General features: G+C 46.4%; 1 protein-coding gene across 1 annotated transcript in view; it reads left to right on the top strand.

Annotated features, from left to right (window-relative positions):
• LOC135556435 (ephrin type-B receptor 1-like) overlaps positions 1-22177 on the top strand; it is a 180997-nt gene that overhangs the window by 62037 nt on the left and 96783 nt on the right. The window contains exon 3 of the mRNA XM_064989642.1: positions 2807-3491. Within this exon, the coding sequence (XP_064845714.1) occupies positions 2807-3491 (685 nt within the window). The remainder of the gene's footprint in view (positions 1-2806; positions 3492-22177) is intronic.

The raw sequence follows: 22177 nt of genomic DNA, 5'->3' as shown, positions 1-22177 counted from the left end.
CAAACAAGGGCACTGCGTTCATCCACCTCTGGCCTGCTCGCCTCCCTACCACTGAGGAAGTACAGTTCCCGCTCAGCCCAGTCAAAACTGTTCGCTGCCCTGGCCCCCCAATGGTGGAACAAACTCCCTCACGACGCCAGGACAGCGGAGTCAATCACCACCTTCCGGAGACACCTGAAACCCCACCTCTTTAAGGAATACCTAGGATAGGACAAAGTAATCCTTCTCACCCCCCTTAAATGATTTAGATGCACTATTGTAAAGTGGCTGTTCCACTGGATGTCATAAGGTGAATTCACCAATTTGTAAGTCGCTCTGGATAAGAGCGTCTGCCAAATGACTTAAATGTAAATGTAAATGTACACTACTGGTCAATAGTTTTAGAACACCTACTCCTTCAAGGTTTTCTTTATTTCACTATTTTCTATATTGTTGAATAATAGTGAAGACCTCAAAACTATGAAATAACACATATGGAATCATGCAGTAACCAAACAAGTATCAAACAAATCAAAATATATTTGATATTCTTCAAATAGCCACCATTTGCCTTGATGACAGCTTTGCTCACTCTTGTCATTCTCTCAACCAGCTGAATGAGGTAGTCACCTGGAATGCATTTCAATTCACAGGTGTGCCTTCTAAAAAGTGAATTTGTGGAATTTATTTTCTCCTTAATGCGTTTGAGCCAATCAGTTGTGTTATGATACGGTAGAGGGGCTATATAGAAGATAGCCCTATTTGGTAAAACCCCAAGTCCATATTATGGCAAGAACAACTCAAATAAGTAAAGAGAAACGGCCGTCCATCATTACTTTGAGACATGAAGGTCAGTCAATATGGAACATTTAAAAAACGCTGGAAGTTTCTTCAAGTGCAGTTGCAAAAACCGTCAAGCGCTATGATGAAACTGGCTCTCCTGAGGACCGCCACAGGAAAGGAAGACCCGGAGTTACCTCTGCTGCAGAAGATAAGTTCATTGGAGTTACTAGACTCAGAAATTGCAGCCCAAATAAATGCTTCACAGAGTTCAAGACACACACACTTCTCAACATCAACTGTTCAAAGGTGACTGTATGAATCAGGCCTTAATGGTCGAATTACTGCAAAGAAACCACTACTGAAGGATACCAATAATAGGAAGAGACTTGCTTGGGCCAATAAACACGAGTAATGGACATTAGACCGGTGGAAATTTGTCCTTTTTGGTCTGGAGTCTAAATAGAAGACTTTTGGTTCATACCAACGTGTCTTTGTGAGACGCCGTGTGGGTTTTAAAGCACATTTTCCTGCAATTCTATATGTTTTGCTATGTCTAATGTTTACTCGTGATATTTGAGTGACTTAAGAAGTACAATAATATCTATGAGCCTAAAAACCTGAATAAAAAAAACATTCGCTGACATGGCTTAGTTGATCTGGACATTTATGACAGGTCTATAAATAGCTCTCTAAGGTATTCAATGACTGACATGACAAGAGGAACTGATGATGCACTACCCAATTTTGAAATTGCACCTTGTGCATTCTACTATTACAACGTTCAAGAGTACAGTAAGTCCCTTGTTTTGTATTCTTAAGGCAGCCGTCATGTTTGCTTGGTTAGGGAACAGTGGATGCATGGCACAGTTGTGGCACAGCAATTTATGTTGTGTAAAATAGGTCACCTGTGGATAGTGCGGACATGGATGGTCTCCTTAGCTTGGCTCTGGCTGCATCGAGCACCCCTCCTCCATCTCTCTCTCTGTGGTACCTGGCTGTATTAATGTCTGCTTGGTGTTGAAAGGGACAAGTCGCTCTAATTCTGATGAATGGTCAGCCCAACGAAGAGGCGCAGAGCGAAGGAGAGGCGCTGAGAAAAAATAGAAGGTTTAACTTGTGTCAGGGCTCTCTGTAAACTCATTAATCATCTCAGCTCTCTGTGATCAGCTCCTCCTGGCCACTATTTCAATAGCGTCTCCCACAATGCACCGCTCCAGTTCTCCCCAATAGTCACAACTCACCACGTCACCTCTCGTTTCACACAACCCTTATGCATCACACATCCACACACCGTCATATCCATCTCTCCTCCCTGAAGAAGGCCTGGTTTGTTGGAGAAAACAAGAACTCCCAGGGGGTTGGTGTGTAGTGTACTCTCCACTAGTGTTTCTGTATCCATGCCTTCCTTAATCTGCCAGACTATGGGTTGCTGTGGCCATCGAGTGGGCCATCCGTTGGTCCAAGGAAATAAGGAGCTCATCATGTGGAGAAGTGGGCGTTTCAACATTATTAGGACCATTAGTAGATCATCATATTGCACATATACACAACACACACAACACACCCACATACACAGTGCACACACACACACACATTTCTGTAATGATTATGAAGGACTTACCAGTGGTGTTAATGCACAGTAGCAGTGCTCCTGGTCCGTCACAGAACTGGTAATGTGTGAATTAATTAATGTGTGAATTAATGGTGTAGGGAAAGCATTGGCTGTGCTTAAGTCTTATCAGTGCTTTATGGCCGGCTCACAGCCTCCTAATGTGTGTGTGTACTGCTTTAATGCTGACTCCATTAACTAGGCAGCTCATTTTGAGGCTATGGGCCATCCTTTCCCTCAGGCTCTAATTCAATACCACGTCTGTAATGCACCAAATGTCCTAATGTGGTGAGGCCTTGCCCCGTCCTAACTGCCCAAGATTGATTTTAGTTAGACCACTTGTCTGTGGTTACCTATCTATGCCTGAGTGGATTGTGTTGATTGATTGATGCCTTACTCTAACTTGGGTTTGTTGTGTGTGTGTGTTCTCCACAGTGGGAGGAGGTGAGTGGTTACGATGAGAACCTCAACACCATCAGGACCTACCAGGTGTGTAACGTGTTCGAGCCCAGCCAGAACAACTGGCTCCTTACCACCTACATCGACAGACGAGGGGCTCAGCGTGTCTATGTGGAAATGCGTTTCACTGTCCGTGATTGCAGCTCCATCCCCAGTGTCCCTGGCTCCTGTAAGGAGACCTTCAACCTCTACTACTACGAGACGGACTCGGTCATCGCCACCACCAAGGGAACCGCCTTCTGGATGGAAGCCCCCTACCTGAAGGTGGACACCATTGCGGCTGACGAGAGCTTCTCCCAGGTGGACTTTGGTGGACGATTGATGAAGGTCAACACGGAGGTGCGGAGCTTCGGCCCACTGTCTCATAATGGTTTCTACCTGGCCTTCCAGGACTACGGGGCCTGCATGTCCCTGCTGTCCGTACGTGTCTTCCATAAGAAGTGCCCCAGCGTGGTGCAGAACTTTGCCAAATTCCCCGAGACCATGACAGGAGCCGAGAGCACCTCCTTGGTCATTGCCAGAGGCACGTGCATCGCTAACTCAGAGGAGGTGGATTTTCCCATCAAGCTGTACTGCAATGGAGATGGGGAGTGGATGGTTCCCATCGGGAGCTGCACCTGCAAGGCTGGCTTTGAGCCAGACAACGGCAACGTCTGTAGAGGTGAGTTCAGTTCTCCTCACTTACAATAACCCCTATCACACTGGCGCTTTGTCTTACTGTGTCATACTGTTTTACTGAACATTTGAAGGCATTGTCTCACTGTGGAAAAAGTGGTGAGGATAAATGAAGTAAGGACAGACACTGGAACAGACATTTTGTTTCATCTGGCAATAAGTACTGTCAGGGGATAGCTACTGTATGTGGGCTGCTAGCCAATCACAACTGTACCGAGTGACGACTGATTAGACCAGCAGCAGGCATTATATTTGAAAAGTTCATAATTGTAATAATTTTTTTCCATCAAGGGACAGAAAAGGTTGTTTTGTCTATTTCCAGTCAGAAGCACAGAGGGAGCCAGAAGCCGATTGTTCTTGATTTTTAAAATTCTGTTTTTAAATTGTGGTTATTCTATAAAGAGTCATTTAATTATTATTATCATGCTAAGAAAGTTATTACGTTTTTCCATAAACTGTGTTCACACCGATTTAGCTGTTTGGATTTTCCACTCTGCAGTATCTACAGTGAACTACCTGCATGGAATGTTTTCCTCCCACAACACTATGTTCACAAATTACCATGTTTATCTTCTTCGTGTCATAGGAGGACACTCACACACTCACACACACACACACACACACACACACACACACACACACACACACACACACACACACACACACACACACACACACACACACACACACACACACACACACACACACACACACACACACACACACACACACACACACACACACTTTTAGCCTCCCATATCTTCTCTCACTGATTGCTAGTCTGCCTGTGTGGAGACCAGATAAGATCGATCTGTAGCTATATGGGCTGATCAATAATCTAGATATTAAACCCATCCACCTAATATGGAGTGGAGCCTGTTTCTCAGATGACCTAGTGGAGTCCTTGGCTGGGGAGTGGTTGACTTCGTTTGGCCTCTGAGGTGAGCATTTAGATCAGTTAAATAGTGGATCTGATTACTGTACTGTCGGTCACATAAGGTATGTGTCATCCAATAGTGATTACATTTTTTTATCATGGAAATTAAACTGTCACTATGTCTATTAGAGGGGATGTATATGAGAGTAAAGGATATGATTTATATCTGCAGTAGATCATAGCCCCTCTAATGTTGGAATAAGCTTGCAGGAACATGTGTATAATTTGTGAGTAAAATGTTCTAAGGGTGTTTATTTGGGTTAGTGTGACATGGTGCTGGCGTAAAAGCGAGACTTGGCCTGGCTCTGCTCTGCAGTGTATTATCAGCACTCTTCTTCCGTTATGTCTGTGTGTTGAGTTCTGAGCATCCTTCTTTCAGTCTCTGCTCATATGCTCAGTCATGCATCATACCTTACTTAGCCTTATCTATCTCCATGAAGTATGTCTCTGATGTTTAGTTGTTTTGTCAGGATGTTGAGACATTTCTAATGGTAGATGGATAAGAAAAAAAAAGCAGATATTGAATATCCCTTTGAGCATGGTGAAGTTATTATTTACAATTTGGATGGTATATACCAGAAAATACACCCAGTCTCTACAAAGATACAGGCTTCCTTCCTAACTCAGTTGCCGGAGAGGAAGTAAGAGGTCAGGGATTTCACCTTGAGGCCAATGGTGACTTTAAAACAGTTACATAGTTTAATGGCTGTGATAGGAGAGAACTGAGGATGGATCAACAACATTGTAGTTACTCCACAAAACTAACCTAAATGACAGAGTGAAAAGAAGAAAGCCTGTACAAAATAAAAATATTCCAAAACATGCATCCTGTTTGCAACAAGGCAATAAAGTAATACTAGTAATTTTAATTGATTTTTCAATATTTTATTTAACCTTTATTTAACTAGACAAGTCAGTTTAAGAACAAATTCTTATTTACGATGACGGCCTACCAAAAGGCAAAAGGCCTCCTGCGGGGATGGGGGCTGGGATAAGAAAAAGTAACTTTTTGCCCTGAATACAAAGTGGTATGTTAGGGGCAAATCCAACACAACACATTACTGAATACCACTCTCCATATTTTGAAGCATAGTGGTGGTTGCATCATGTTATGGGTATGTATTTAATCATGAAGGACTGAAGAGTTTTTCAGGATAAAAAATAAACGGAATGGAGCTAAGCACAGGTACAATTCTAGAGGAAAACCTGGTTCAGTCTGCTTTCCATCAGACAAGGCCAAATCTATACTGGTATTACTTACCAAGAAGACAGTAAATGTTCCTGAGTGGCAAAAGTACAGTTGTGACTTAAATCTAGTTGAAAATATATGCCAAAATAAAATGGTTGTGTTGCAATGATCAACAAAAAAATTCACAGAGCTTGAAGAATTTTGAAAAGTATAATTGGCAAATGTTGCACAATCCAGGTGTGGAAAGCTCTTAGAGGCTTACAGTACCCAGATAGACTTACAACTGTAATCAATGCCAAAGCTGCTTCACTATTGATTGTATTTTCAATAAATTTGCAAACATTTCTAAAAACATGTTTCATTTTGTCATTATGGAGTATTGTGTGTAGATGTGTGAGAAAAAAAACACATTTTAAATTCAGGCTGTAACACAGCAAAATTTGGAATAAGTCAAGGGTGGTATTCTTTCTGAAGACCGTGTATAGTCAAATGCAAGTGCTTTGAGGCATAAACACGAATGAAACATCTACAGTTCCTTTTTGTCTTTTTAAAATGTATTTTACTAGGGAAGTCAGTTTTAAGAACACATTCTTATTTACAATGACAGCCTAGCGTGGCCAAACCCTAACCCAGATGATGCTGGACCATTTGTGCGCCACCCTATGGGACTCCCAATCACGGCCGGTTGTGATAGAGCCTGGAATCAAACCAGGGTCTGCAGTGATGCCTCTTCCACTGAGATGCAGTGCCTTAGACCCCTGCCCCACTCAGGAGCCCATTGTAAAGGACTATGAGTAGTCCAACACATTGGACAAGCCTTGGAGTGCCTGAAGTATGTTTCATTTATCATTAGAAAAAGCCTTCTGAAACCAGCCCCAGAAGTGTTAGTAAAGATGTGACGGTAGGTCAACACTGTGTGGATGACCTGAGGAGATTAGAGCTACTGCCTGCCGAGGAGATGTGGTGTGGTGAAGTCCGACTGACCGTCTAGGTCTCCAACCGCCCTCCATACAAGATCTAACCCCAAATCCCCCCACCACAGCCTTAGGGCTTCCCAGCCAACCTAAAGCTAGACACTGGTCTGTTCCAAGTTTGTCCTCTCCATCGAATGTGTAGGGACAACTGTCGGCTTACTGTTGAAACCTCCACATCATACTGTAAAAAGAAACCACCCCCTGTCACAAGTAACCACATCTGACAATAAGCGCTCAGCAGCATTATTAATCACGGATATTAGCTCAGCTTTTCAAAAGGCTATTGCCTTCTGCCTCAGCAAGTCACGGTATAATCTATTTTGTCTTTTTCTATCTCCTCCTACGCCCTTTCCCTATTTATTTGATTATTTTCCTACAATGTCTGTTTGCTCCATTTACTCTCGGTATCCAATCATTTATTTCCATTCAGTCTCTGATTCCGTTTTGAAGTCTCACTCTTTTGCATCTCCCTCCTCCCCTCTTTATCTGTGCAGATTGGGGGAGGGGGAATTATTTTAAGTGATCTTATTACTTGGCCAGGTATGTTCAAACCCGATTACTTCATTTACAAGCTTAAATACACCTCATATCTATTCAAAGCACATGGTTGGAGGTTGGAGAGAGAGAGAGAGGGGGAGGAGGATAAAGTAAAGGGGTCAAGGCCACCGTGGTTGGGCTGACTGAATATATCATACAGGAGAGACTATGGGCGATACCTTGGGCTCTAAATGTGGTGACTTACAGTCTGTGCAGTTCCTTTGTTCAATGACAGCAGGTACTTTGTGTCACAGGGACACTATAGAGTATAGATTCTGTAGAGGACAAATTCTAAATGAATCAGTCAGGCTTCACATTGATGGGTGATTCTTTGCGGTGCAAGTGTTCTTAAATTGTGTCGCTGGGTCTACACAATGGCTGGAGACAGTTGCAGAAACTATTGTAAAGTTGACCTAATACGTTTGCCAAGTAACCCAGTGTTCTTCATCCTGTGTGACTGTTTGCATCATTCACTAGATAGGTAGGGAACTCCTTGTCTCACTACTGTGCATTATTCCAATGGCCAGATCCCCTGATGTCTGACTCATTCCAAATCCCCTCTTTCGCCATCCCAGAATGCACCTCTCCCTTGAACCAGAGGCACCATACTGCTCTGCATATAGATATGAGGCAGGGACAGAATGAAGAGGAGCACCTGCTCTCTATGGCTTCCAGACGCATTGACATTAATATTTCAAATATTCAAATAACTTTATTCAACATGCAGTAGGCTGCAGCAGAGGACAGTAGATTCACTGCCCTCCTGATTGACTGCTCATCCTCGGGTGTTAAGTGCAGACTGACTCATCAGGGGGTTGTTATTTATGGATGGTGCTTGATGATCAGCTGGCAAGGCTGGCAAAGGTGAATGAATTGGTACCCCTGTCTGCTGTGGAGGGGACAGGAGAGGGGACACAGAGAGGGGGCACAGCCGCTCAAGGGGCTGAGGGCGGTTTCTCACTGTAACAAGCAGAGAGATATTCTTCATTTGGCATTCTGCAGCAACCTCCTCAGAGCCGAATAGAATTCAGAATTGGATAGAGCCACTCAATATTCCTCTCACTCATTCATACTTTATAGAGGGGGAATCTGTAGGCATAGATAGCCCCACCGAGGGGGATAGATAGGCTGGGAGGTCTGGTGGAGAGGTCAAACAGGGATGAGAGAGAGTGAGCAAGTTATAGTTTAAGGGAGGTAAAACATGCACATTTGTTTCTGTTTGCATGTGATAAAGAGGGACTTGGTTTGTCTGTGTTTCTTACATACAGATTGTGTCTGTGTGACTTGGCACATAACATCCTGCTCACTGAGACAGAAAAACTATTGATCAGTTGCTGCCCATGCTTTGCTTCCAGGACCCCCTGGTGAGGCTGCCCGCAAACATTGCCTGCTTGAAAAAAATACTGTTTAAACAAACAAGTGCTCCAATGTTTCAGCTCAGGGAGATGCCTCGGGAGTGAGGGAATGAGAGAAACAATGTGGAAGAGAGGGTCGGGTGGGTGCTTAAAAAAAAGTTTGAGAAGAACAAGCGAGCGATCGCCCAAAAGCCAAACATGTTGTTTTGTTGCACCATTTGTCAGGGGTGACACAAGATGGTTTCTAATCTAACTGTGAGCTCCAGCAAATCTGGTGAACAGCGGGGCTACTACAGAGAGAAATCAGAGCCTGGCCCTGGGAGACATGGATCTGATACGTGTGAAGTTCCCAGCAGCTCAGCTTCACAGACTCTGGCAGCCTCTGTTCTGTTCTGTGGATGTCCTTCTCAGTGTCATTCTGTGGCCTTGGGTGTCTGCTCCATAGAGAGCATTGCCCTGACTTTAAAACTGCCGCTCTCTGCTCCTCTATTGTAATGGACATATCTCTCGCTCTCTCTCAATTCAATTCAGCAAACTTTATCGACATGGCAGGTTAAATTACTTACATTGTCAAAGTATACATATGGTGGGACCAACATCAATCATAATAGTAGTAGTGGAAATGGGATTACCATTACCAACAGCTATAACAGCAATATTAATGAGAATAATAATACATTAAAGCAATGGTAGTTGACCAATCTCAACCTGACTGAGAAGCCACATAACATGGCATGAAAGCCAAAAAATGTTACATTTAAAATATTATTGACATTTCATTGCACAGGACACATATTTGGCTTTGCACATTTTGGCTTTTCACCCAATAAATATTTGATTATTTATTCTACAAATTCTTTGTACTGAATGATCATTTTGGTAAAGAAAGATTCTCTTGCGTCTAAGTATTTGTCACAGTGTAATTAATAGGAAATGCAACTCTGTCTCTACATCACCCTTGGAGCAGAGTGAGCACAGCCTGTCCTCTCTGGGCAGCCAGGTTTGCCTGTGACGACCAGTCTCTACAGCCAGACTGTGCTCACGAGTCTTCACCTAGTCAGTGTTTTCCTCAGTTTTCTATCAGTCACAGTGGTCAGATAGTCTGCCACCGTGTACTGTCTGTTTAGAGCCAAATAGCATTGAAGTTTACTTTGCTTTTTTGTGGTGTCTTTCCAATAGGTGATATGTTTATTTTTGCTTGTCATGACTTGGTTGGGCCAGATTTTCTGAGCGCTGTCCTGAGGCTCTATGGGGTTGGTTTGGGTTAGTGAACTGAGCCTCAGAACCAGCTGGCTGAGGGGACTCTTCTCTTGTTTCATCTCTTGACATTGTGTAGGGCGGTGTGATGGAATGTTTTGGGGTCACTTGTTTTTAGATGGTTGTAAAATTGATGGCTCTTTTTTCTTTTCAAATAAGGATGGGGTGTGTCACATCTTCTCTGCCACACCCCCTAGTGGACATCCGGTGTCTCCTTGACCTGCAGCAGAATGACGCAATTTACCACAATCTGACACCATCTACCACAAACAGTTGTGGCATAAACTCAAAACTTTTAAAGGAAGAACCACTGTAAAGCAGAATTGTCCAACATCCTGTCACATCTGCTCCTGCCACACCCCCTAATGGACATCCGGTGTCTCCTTGACCTGCAGCCATCCCCCAGTTCTCTCTCCCTCTGTGTGTGATTGTGTGGTTGGATACAGGTGTACGTCAGAGCAGTTCCCCACCAGCTGCAACCCGTTCCATAATCAAGACCTCTACAAATACTCAGTCCTTCCACTTCCAAACCTCCAGTCAGTCATGCTTCTAGCTAGACCAGGAAACAGGGATGAATGAACCAAGATATTTATTGTAACACAGGGAGAGATGAAGGGGAGATCCAGGGATGCTCGGATGAGTTGTAGGAAACCAGATGTGGAGGCTGAGGTTGAAGTGAGCTGGGTTAGGACAGGGTCAACTGGTCCGGAGGGGAATCCAAGGGAGTGATGGTGAGTTGAATCCACAACAGGGTAGCAGAGTGGTGAGATGTGGAACAGGAGCCAGAGTCAGAGCATCAGGCAAGGAAACAGACATAGCATGATACAGGATCTTAAATAATAATAAATAGCTAGAAGCATGACTGACTGAACGGAGATTACGATCTGGCAGCGTGGAAGTGGTAGGACTGAGTATTTGTAGAGGTCTTGATTACGGAACGGGTTGCAGCTGGTGGGGAACTGCTCTGACTCCAGCACACCTGTATCCAACCACACAATCACACAGAGAGGGAGAGGGAACTGGAGGAATGGCTGCATGTCGTAGATGGTGTCAGATTGTGGTAAATTGCGTCATTCTGGCAACAATGGCTGACACATAAATAACGTACCATAGAATTCTGCGGCACCCCACAAGCTGTGCTGCAGTCAGTCACATCTTTTAAAGGAAGAACCACTGTACCTGCAATATTTAGTGTTTTTCTTTGCACTTGCGATACAGTCTTGCAAAACTCTGCATGTAGTATTTCGAACTCTGCATGTAGTATTTCGATTGAATTTTTTTCCCATTTGGTAAATTCATTATTAGAGAGCAGACCCCATACTTCCTGCCATATAGAGCAATTGGCTCTCGCTCTCTCTCGCTCTCGGCAACAATGTACATATTGCCAAAGCGTACTTTGGAAATTAAGTGATACATTTACAATATTAATATGATTATAATAATCAACATTGTCAACAGGGCAACAATAATCAAGGGCCAAAATAACTACACATTGAACAATAACATAGAGGACATGTGCCGGCTGGCTGCTCTGTAGTGTGTTGCCAAACCACAGCTCTCTACTTCCTACCCCCCAACAGGACGGGTAGCCTATTCTCATCAGAGAGATTTTTGAAACCTTGAACAAGGGTTTCAAATTTGGGGTGTGCTGTCGATTTAGGGGCAGATAGCACTGCATTTAACTTTTAGCATTTAGTTTCCCAATAGGTCATGTAGATTTGTTTTGACTGTGTTGTAATTTGGTTTATTCTGATTGATTGGATGTTCTGGTCATGAGGCTTCAGTGTCTTAGTAGAACAGCCCCAGGACCAGCTAGATGAGGGGACTCTTTTCTTTGCTCAGTACTTGGCATTGCAGGGTTTGTTAATGATAATTCACTCGCTCACTCGCACACTCGCACACTCACTCGCTCTAAATTGTGAATGTGCAGGCTAAATGTGGGATTGGAAAAAGCCAAACGACAAGGAAGGGTAATTGAAATTAGATCTGGAAGGCCTCCAGACAAAACAGAGGTTGGATATTTAAATTAGATGTCAAGGTCATGTATTCTATCTGCTAGCTCATAGACTGCTATTTCACCATGGCAACCGCCTTGCTCTCTGTCCCCTCCGCCCTCCATCTCCTTCATCTCTCTGTCTCGCTCGCTCTTTGTTTCTCTCTGCCTTCACTCTCTGTTCTCCTGTCCAACTGTCAAGGACTCCTCTTCAAACACCTCTTGTCACTGTATGTTTGCATGTACGCATGTCTGTGTCTGTCTGTGCAAAGCACATGTGGCCATTCAGTGTGCCATGTGTGTCTGGGATTCTGAGCTGCTATATGACTGAGAGACCGAGCTAGACAGACACAGGTAGGGGCTGTAGCATGGTGATGATGTGGAGCTCCGTCTCTCAGGGGCCGTCTCTGGTGGGCCGTAACCCTCGAGTCGGAGAAGGCGCCCAGTCTGGAATGAGTGGCTCAACGAGTCCCTCCACTGGGCCAAGAAGAGGTGGATGAATGCACGGTGTCTCTCTGGGCCATCCAACTTGGTGTTTTTCCACTCCACCTCCCAGGTGAGATGGAGGACTCCAGGCATCACGCTACTTTCCCCGCTCACCTGCCCGTCAGGGGCCCAGCACAGATTGTTTCACTCGTCATGCTGGGTGCAGATTGGGTTTTCATAGCTTTTCATTGACTCTACAATGCAGAAACTCTAAAAGGGCAACTTTACCTTGCTTAGTGGTAAGTTGGATGTCTGGCAAAGTTGGTATCCATTTATTTAATTTAGCATTAGCATCATTGAATCCTATGTGAACCCATCTGTTTTATGAATCTGTAATTTACCATCCTGTCATTAGCACAGAGGAAATTAATACAATTAGAAAAGATGTCCCACATCCGTGCATTTATTTTGATGTGTAATGAATATTTTCTGAAAGGTAAGGATGTGGATAGGGAGTACTATCCACAGGCGTGATGAAACACTGATAATGATGATCCACACTGGGCTCAAAATGGGCTAGTGTTGAATAATTGACATTGTGTTGCGACACCCAGCTGAGCATGCAGTTGCGTGTAGTGTAGTTAGTTGGGTAGTGGCTAGTGTGTAGTGGAATGGAATGTGCGCGTATGTCTCGGAGAACACTAGCGGGTGCTAATATCCACAGGGAATGTTTTGCAAGTGCGGGCTATGTTGTTTGTTTGTGATTAATTTGCGGCCCCTGGGCACCCCTGCTGTGGACCTCAAAAAGACTGGGGCCCCCCTGGGGTTTATGGATAGAGAGACAGTCCATTAACGATTCCTCCCTCCCTAGCTTGGGCATATAATTAGCCAGTGAGCAGCAACAGCAGAGTGGAGAATGTTTTTTGGGGGAGTGTTGTCTCTACAAAACGCATGTGCATATGTTGTCTGTAACCATTTAGTCATAGCCTTGCACAGGAATTATGCATGATCCAGCTGTAGTGTTAAATGGAGCACTGCGATGTATAGCCTCTAAAAGTTTTTCAGGCCTCCTTGGGCTGATAGTGCAGTTATATTCACTTCTTTAAATTCACAAAAATATTAAATTGTAATTTGTCATTAGGTCAACTAGCTACATTTAATTTACATGTGTGGGGTTTTTTCAGACATTTAATTGAAAAATCAAGTGTTATCTGCTACTGATTTTCATTTGACTTATCATAATGGGACAGACATTTACTTGCCTGCTCACTTGTTTGTTGTGTTATCAACGGCTGCATTTTTTGACAAATTAGGTACCATCTGGCCTCATCAACAGGGAAATATATTTGGCACCTCAGCACTGACTGGGAGCAACTGGATTAAGTGATGCCACACACATTCACGCAAGCAAGTTCACACTCAAACTCTCTTTATCTATCTTTCTCACCTCTCGTTCTCACTCATTCTCGATCTCTCCCTCTCTCTCTCACTCTCTCTCTCATTAGGCCTAAGTAACTACTATGACAGAGAGCTCCCTATATAGACTGTAATAGTAGTGACATGGTGGACCTCATCTCAGGATCCAGGCGGCTGTGTGTGACCCTGTGCCCCCCTCATTTGGGCTGTGTCTATTCCTCTGATGAGCAGCTCTCTGCAGGGTGCAGAGGTGAAGACAGAGCCCTGAACTCCTGATCCCCACCATCTGCTGAGCTAATGGAGGCCAGCCACCCGTCTATTAATTTCCCTGCCTTCTCTCTTTCACCACCCCTCCATCCACTGGTGGCTCATAGGTCAGGTCAGGTGGCAGTGACATGCCACTCTAATCCTGCTCACTCACCTGCTCTGGCCTGAGCCCTGATCAAAGCCAGTGCCAGGCGCCAATGTCATTTCATTGGATACACTATGCAGAGAGACCACACTCAAATAGGTGTGTGTGTGTGTGTGGTACAGTGGAAGGTTCCAGGCTGTGTGACCTTGGGGCCAGTGCCCACACCATGTGGAGATAAAACATAAATCTTCAATCCTGATCTACTATGATACTGTCACATGAGCATTTCAGGCAGGCATTAAAGGAATGCATAACACAGCATGGCCCCGGATGACAACGATAATGACTATGCTGGCGGTAATGGTAATTATTCATTGGAATTTAAGTTATTTATCTCAGCTTTGGAACTCTGTCTCATGGCGCTATCTCCCTGGTATCTCACTATCTTGTGGGGTGTCTCAGTCAGAGAGAAACAGAGTCACAGTGCGATTGCGTAGCTCAGCGTTGCTGAGAGCTCCATGGCTGAGTCTGGGATGAGGTTGCCCTGCCCTCTGAATGATAATGTGTTTCTGGGAGCAGGCTCATCTGTTTGGGCTATGCTGTGTGCTGTTGGCATGCCACCCCCAATCCCACAATCCCCCTGTCTCCCAAAGCTTTGATTGCTGGCCAGGCTGGAGACATTGGGCCCTGCCAGCTTTCCTCTGTACCAAACAAATCCCCAAAGTTTAGGGCACTACGTCCCGCCCTCCAGATTTCACAGGCGATGTCGTATGTTGCTGGACACCACTATTGTTCAATACGGAGACCATGGACATGCCAGGAGAGCACCAGCTGCGGTGTAACCATGGTGAATGGGCTTTTGTAAAAGAGATCTGCTCTCCAAGACCATGGGCCCATACAGTTTTACAATGTATTTATAGTCGGAGGGAGATGTGGATGGGGTATACAGTGGGTATAATACACTACATGACCAGAAGTATGTGGACACCTGTTCGTCGAAAATCTCATTCCAAAAATCATGAGCATTAATGTGGAGTTGGTCACCCCCTTGCTGCCATAACAGCCTCCACTCTTCTGGGAAGGCTTTCCACTAGATGTTAGAGCTTTGCTGTGGGGACTTGCTTCCATTCAGCCACAAGAGCATTCGTGAGGTCAGGTACTGATGTCATGCGATTAGACCTGGCTCGCAGTCGGCATCTAATTCATCCCAAAGGTGTTCAATGGGGTTGAGGTCAGGGCTCTGTGCAGGCCAGTCAAGTTCTTCCATACTGATCTGGACAAACCATTTCTCTATGGACCTCACTTTGTGCACAGGGGCATTGTCATGTTGAAATAGAAAAGATCCTTTCTCAAACTGTTGCCACAAAGTTGGAACCACATAATTGTCTAGAAGGTCATTGTATGCTGTAGCTTTAAGATTTCTATTCACTGGAACTATGGAGCCTGAACCATGAAACACAGCCCCAGACCATTATTCCTCCTCCACCAAACTTTACAGTTGGCACTATGCATTGGGGCAGGTAGTGTTCTCTTGGCATCTGCAAAACCCAGATTAGCTTGTCTGACTGTCAGATGGTGATGCGTGATTCATCACTCCAGAGAACGTGTTTCCATTGCTCCAGAGTCAAAAGGCGGCAAGCTTTACACCACTCCAGCCGGCACTTGGAATTGCGCATGGTGATCTTAGGCTTGTGTGTGGCTGCTCGGTCACGGAACCCAATTCATGAAGCTCCCGATGAACAGTTCTTGTGCTGACGTTGCTTCCAGTGTCTGTTTGGAACTCGGTAGTGAGTGTTGCAACCGAGGACAGACAATTTTTACATGCTACGTGCTTCAGCACTCGGCGGTCCTGTTCTGTGAGCTTGTGAGGCCTACCACTTCATGGCTGAGCCGTTGTTACTCCTAGACGTTTCCACTTCACAATAACAGCACTTACAGTTGACCAGGGCAGCTTTAGCAGGGCAGAAATTGGACTGACTTGTTGGAAAGGTGGCATGAGGGACTCCCGAGTGGCGCAGCCGTCTAAGGCACTGCATCTCAGTGCAAGAGGCATCACTACAGACCCTTGTTTGATTCCAGGCTGTATCACAACCGGCTGTGATTGGGAGTCCCATAGGGCGGTGCACTATTGGCCCAGCGTCGTTAGGGTTTGGCCAGAGTAGGCCGTCGTTGTAAAAAATAATTAGTTCTTAACTGACTTGCCTAGTTAAATAAAGGTTATAAAAATAAATTAAAATGATGGTGCCACGTTGAAAGTCACTGAGCTCTTCAGTAAGGCCATTCTACTGCCATGTTTGTCTATGGAGATCGCATGGCCGTGTTCTCGATTGTATACCCTTGTCAGCAACGGGTGTGGCTGAAATAGTCGAATCCACTAATTTGAATGGGGGTCCTCATACTTTTGTATAAATAGTGTAATTAAAGGAATAATTTGAGACGCTATCAGAGCTCTTTTGCTCCTGGACTTCATCTCTCAGTTTAGTCTGAGTGTTTCATCTCCTGCTGCAGTGCCCTCTGCTCTGTCATCTCCGAATGAGAGGCTGAAGGGAGTCCCTGGTCTCCAGATGAGAGGTCAAATAAACAGCAGACTTATGACCACTGGTATCATATCTACTAAGACACTGGAGAAAAGCCATGACTGAGACAGATAGGACAGGGAGATGGAAGACCATGCAGACATGAATTTGAGAGACAGACTGAATGGAACATGTTTGTGTGTGTCTGTGTGTGTTTATGTTGGTGTGTGTGTGTGTGTGTGTTGGCATGTGTGAGTTAGCTGCAGTTAGGGTAAATGTGTGGTGATCCATCAGTGCCAGGCGAGGCCCTCAGCAGGGCTCTGAGGAGACACACACTAACATCCTTTGACCGTGAGGATCCTGTCTTGGAGCCCACGCTGCTTTAACTGCAGGTCAACACAGCAAATCAGCCGGCCGGTCAAGTGGGGTCACGACCCTGGTCTGCCCCAGCTCCCAGACTGAGGTTCTGGTGTCTAAGTAGAGGAACAACCTTCCTTTAAACCATGCATCCTGTTTATACTGCTACTGGCTAGTAACATGTTCCCTGTCACTCACTGAGACTAATTAATAGTCCGTTTGATTCTTTTTGATATAAATATTGCTCTTTTGGGTACTTTTGGATTTCTTATAAATGGCCACTTTTGTTACTGTGAGTACATGTTATCCATGCACTCTGGCTAACCTGTTGCTCTGCTCTGATCCAGTAAACTATCTACATATAACCTGTCACATAATTGTTTTATATTTAACTAGGCAAGTCAAATTCTTATTTTCAATGACGGCCTACCCCAGCCAAACCTTCCCCTAACCGGACGGCGCTGGGCCAATGTTTCCCCCGACTATGGGACTCCAGATCCGCTGCACCATTTGGGTGCACACATGACTCTTCCTCTCTGTGTCTCTTCCTCTCTCTGTCTCTTCTTCTCTCTCTGTCTCTTCCTCCCTCTCTCTCATCCTCCCTCTCTCTGTCTCTTCCTCTCTCTTCCTACCCCCCTCTCTCTCTCTCTTCCTCTCTGTCTCTGTCTCTGTCTCTCTCTCTCTGTCTCTCCATCTCTCTCTCTCCATCTCTCGCTCTTCCTCCCTCTGTCTCTCTCTTCCTCTCTCTCCCTCTCTCTCTCTCTTCCTCTCTCTCTGTCTCTCTCTCTCTCTTCCTCTCTCTGTCTCTTTCTCTCTCCCTCTCTCTGTCGCTTCCTCTCTCTCTTCCTCCCTCTCTCTGTCTCTTCCTCTCTCTGTCTCTCTGTTTCTGTCTCTTCCTTTCTCTGTCTCTCTGTTTCTGTCTCTCTCTCTCTCTCTCTGTCTCTGTCTGTCTCTTCCTCCCTCTCTCTCTGTCTCTCTCTGTCTCTCTCTCTTTTCCTCCCTCTCTCTGTCTCCCCATCTCTCTCTGTCTCTTCCTCCCTCTCTCTGTCTCTTTCTCTCTCTCTTTTCCTCCATCTGTCTCTTCCTCCCTCTTTCTCTCTCTTCCTCTCTCTTCCTCTCTCTCTGTCTCTCTCTTCCTCTCTCTCTCTCTTTCTGTCTCTTCCTCCCTCTATCTCTCTTCCTCCCTGTCTCTCTCTTCCTCCCTGTCTCTCTCTTCCTCCCTGTCTCTCTCTTCCTCCCTGTCTCTCTCTTCCTCCCTGTCTCTCTCTTCCTCTCTCGCTTCCTCTCTCTGTCTCTTCCTCTCTGTGTCTCTTCCTCTCTGTGTCTCTTCCTCTCTGTGTCTCTTCCTCTCTGTGTCTCTTCCTCTCTCTCTGTCTCTTCCCCTCTCTCTGTCTCTTCCTCTCTCTCTGTCTCTTCCTCTCTCTCTGTCTCTTCCTCTCTCTCTGTCTCTTCCTCTCTCTCTGTCTCTCTCTCATTTCCTCCCTGTCTCTGTCTCTCTCTCTTCCTCCCTCTCTCTCTCTCTTCCTCATTTACATTTACATTTAAGTCATTTAGCAGACGCTCTTATCCAGAGCGACTTACAAATTGGTGAATTCACCTTCTGACATCCAGTGGAACAGCCACTTACAATAGTGCATCTAAATCATTTAAAGGGGGGGGGTGAGAAGGATTACTTATCCTATCCTAGGTATTCCTTGAAGAGGTGGGGTTTCAGGTGTCTCCGGAAGGTGGTGATTTACTCTGCTGTCCTGGCGTCGTGAGGGAGTTTGTTCCACCATTGGGGGCCAGAGCAGCGAACAGTTTTGACTGGGCTGAGCGGGAACTGTACTTCCTCAGTGGTAGGGAGGCGAGCAGGCCAGAGGTGGATGAACGCAGTGCCCTTGTTTGGGTGTAGGGCCTGATCAGAGCCTGGAGGTACTGCGGTGCCGTTCCCCTCACAGCTCCGTAGGCAAGCACCATGGTCTTGTAGCGGATGCGAGCTTCAACTGGAAGCCAGTGGAGAGAGCGGAGGAGCGGGGTGACGTGAGAGAACTTGGGAAGGTTGAACACCAGACGGGCTGCGGCATTCTGGATGAGTTGTAGGGGTTTAATGGCACAGGCAGGGAGCCCAGCCAACAGCGAGTTGCAGTAATCCAGACGGGAGATGACAAGTGCCTGGATTAGGACCTGCGCCGCTTCCTGTGTGAGGCAGGGTCGTACTCTGCGGATGTTGTAGAGCATGAACCTACAGGAACGGGCCACCGCCATGATGTTGGTTGAGAACGACAGGGTGTTGTCCAGGATCACGCCAAGGTTCTTAGCGCTCTGGGAGGAGGACACAATGGAGTTGTCAACCGTGATGGCGAGATCATGGAACGGGCAGTCCTTCCCCGGGAGGAAGAGCAGCTCCGTCTTGCCGAGGTTCAGCTTGAGGTGGTGATCCGTCATCCACACTGATATGTCTGCCAGACATGCAGAGATGCGATTCGCCACCTGGTCATCAGAAGGGGGAAAGGAGAAGATTAATTGTGTGTCGTCTGCATAGCAATGATAGGAGAGACCATGTGAGGTTATGACAGAGCCAAGTGACTTGGTGTATAGCGAGAATAGGAGAGGGCCTAGAACAGAGCCCTGGGGTACACCAGTGGTGAGAGCGCGTGGCGAGGAGACAGATTCTCGCCACGCCACCTGGTAGGAGCGACCTGTCAGGTAGGACGCAATCCAAGCGTGGGCCGCGCCGGAGATGCCCAACTCGGAGAGGGTGGAGAGGAGGATCTGATGGTTCACAGTATCGAAGGCAGCCGATAGGTCTAGAAGGATGAGAGCAGAGGAGAGAGAGTTAGCTTTAGCAGTGCGGAGCGCCTCCGTGATACAGAGAAGAGCAGTCTCAGTTGAATGACTAGTCTTGAAACCTGACTGATTTGGATCAAGAAGGTCATTCTGAGAGAGATAGCGGGAGAGCTGGCCAAGGACGGCACGTTCAAGAGTTTTGGAGAGAAAAGAAAGAAGGGATACTGGTCTGTAGTTGTTGACATCGGAGGGATCGAGTGTAGGTTTTTTCAGAAGTTGTGCAACTCTCGCTCTCTTGAAGACGGAAGCGACGTAGCCAGCGGTCAGGGATGAGTTGATGAGCGAGGTGAGGTAAGGGAGAAGGTCTCCGGAAATGGTCTGGAGAAGAGAGGAGGGGATAGGGTCAAGCGGGCAGGTTGTTGGGCGGCCGGCCGTCACAAGAAGCGAGATTTCATCTGGAGAGAGAGGGGAGAAAGAGGTCAGAGCACAGGGTAGGGCAGTGTGAGCAGAACCAGCGGTGTCGTTTGACTTAGCAAACGAGGATCGGATGTCGTCGACCTTCTTTTCAAAATGGTTGACGAAGTCATCTGCAGAGAGGGAGGAGGGGGGGAGGGGGAGGAGGATTCAGGAGGGAGGAGAAGGTGGCAAAGAGCTTCCTAGGGTTAGAGGCAGATGCTTGGAATTTAGAGTGGTAGAAAGTGGCTTTAGCAGCAGAGACAGAGGAGGAAAATGTAGAGAGGAGGGAGTGAAAGGATGCCAGGTCCGCAGGGAGGCGAGTTTTCCTCCATTTCCGCTCGGCTGCCCGGAGCTCTGTTCTGTGAGCTCGCAATGAGTCGTCGAGCCACGGAGCGGGAGGGGAGGACCGAGCCGGCCTGGAGGATAGGGGACATAGAGAGTCAAAGGATGCAGAAAGGGAAGAGAGGAGGGTTGAGGAGGCAGAATCAGGAGATAGGTTGGAGAAGGTATGAGCAGAGGGAAGAGATGATAGGATGGAAGAGGAGAGAGTAGCGGGGGAGAGAGAGCGAAGGTTGGGACGACGCGATACCATCCGAGTAGGGGCAGTGTGGGAAGTGTTGGATGAGAGCGAGAGGGAAAAGGATACAAGGTAGTGGTCGGAGACTTGGAGGGGAGTTGCAATGAGGTTAGTGGAAGAACAGCATCTAGTAAAGATGAGGTCGAGCGTATTGCCTGCCTTGTGAGTAGGGGGGGAAGGTGAGAGGGTGAGGCCAAAGGAGGAGAGGAGTGGAAAGAAGGAGGCAGAGAGGAATGAGTCAAAGGTAGACGTGGGGAGGTTAAAGTCGCCCAGGACTGTGAGAGGTGAGCCGTCCTCAGGAAAGGAGCTTATCAAGGCATCAAGCTCATTGATGAACTCTCCGAGGGAACCTGGAGGGCGATAAATGATAAGGATGTTAAGCTTGAAAGGGCTGGTAACTGTGACAGCATGGAATTCAAAGGAGGCGATAGACAGATGGGTAAGGGGAGAAAGAGAGAATGACCACTTGGGAGAGATGGGGATCCCGGTGCCACCACCCCGCTGACCAGAAGCTCTCGGGGTGTGCGAGAACACGTGGGCGGACGAAGAGAGAGCAGTAGGAGTAGCAGTGTTATCTGTGGTGATCCATGTTTCCGTCAGTGCCAAGAAGTCGAGGGACTGGAGGGAGGCATAGGCTGAGATGAACTCTGCCTTGTTGGCCGCAGATCGGCAGTTCCAGAGGCTACCGGAGACCTGGAACTCCACGTGGGTCGTGCGCGCTGGGACCACCAGATTAGGGTGGCCGAGGCCACGCGGTGTGGAGCGTTTGTATGGTCTGTACAGAGAGGAGAGAACAGGGATAGATAGACACATAGTTGACAGGCTACAGAAGAGGCTACGCTAATGCAAAGGAGATTGGAATGACAAGTGGACTACACGTCTCGAATGTTCAGAAAGTTAAGCTTACGTAGCAAGAATCTTATTGACTAAAATGATTGAAATGATACAGTACTGCTGGAGTAGGCTAGCTGGCAGTGGCTGCGATGTTGACGCTACACTAATCAAGTCGTTCCGTCGAGTGTAATAGTTTCTACAGTGCTGCTATTTGGGCTAGCTAGCTAGCTAGCAGTGTTGATTGCGTTACGTTACGTTAAAAGAACGACAATAGCTGGCTAGCTAACCTAGAAAATCGCTCTAGACTACACAATTGTCTTAGATACAAAGACGGCTATGTAGCTAGCTAGCTACGATCAAACAAATCAAACCGTTGTACTGTAATAGTTTCTACAGTGCTGCTATTCGGGGGCTAGCTGGCTAGCTAGCAGTGATGATAGCGTTACGTTACAAGAACGACAATAGCTGGCTAGCTAACCTAGAAAATCGCTCTAGACTACACAATTGTCTTAGATACAAAGACGGCTATGTAGCTAGCTAGCTACGATCAAACAAATCAAACCGTTGTGCTGTAATAGTTTCTACAGTGCTGCTATTCGGGGGCTAGCTGGCTAGCTAGCAGTGTTGATTGCGTTACGTTAAAAGAACGACAATAGCTGGCTAGCTAACCTAGAAAATCGCTCTAGACTACACAATTGTCTTAGATACAAAGACGGCTATGTAGCTA

The sequence above is a fragment of the Oncorhynchus masou genome, chromosome 15 (genome assembly GCF_036934945.1).
Source record: "Oncorhynchus masou masou isolate Uvic2021 chromosome 15, UVic_Omas_1.1, whole genome shotgun sequence".
NCBI classification, from domain to species: domain Eukaryota; kingdom Metazoa; phylum Chordata; class Actinopteri; order Salmoniformes; family Salmonidae; genus Oncorhynchus; species Oncorhynchus masou.
The sequence above is the reverse complement of the archived record's forward strand: the minus strand, read 5'-3'. Positions and strand labels throughout refer to the sequence as shown.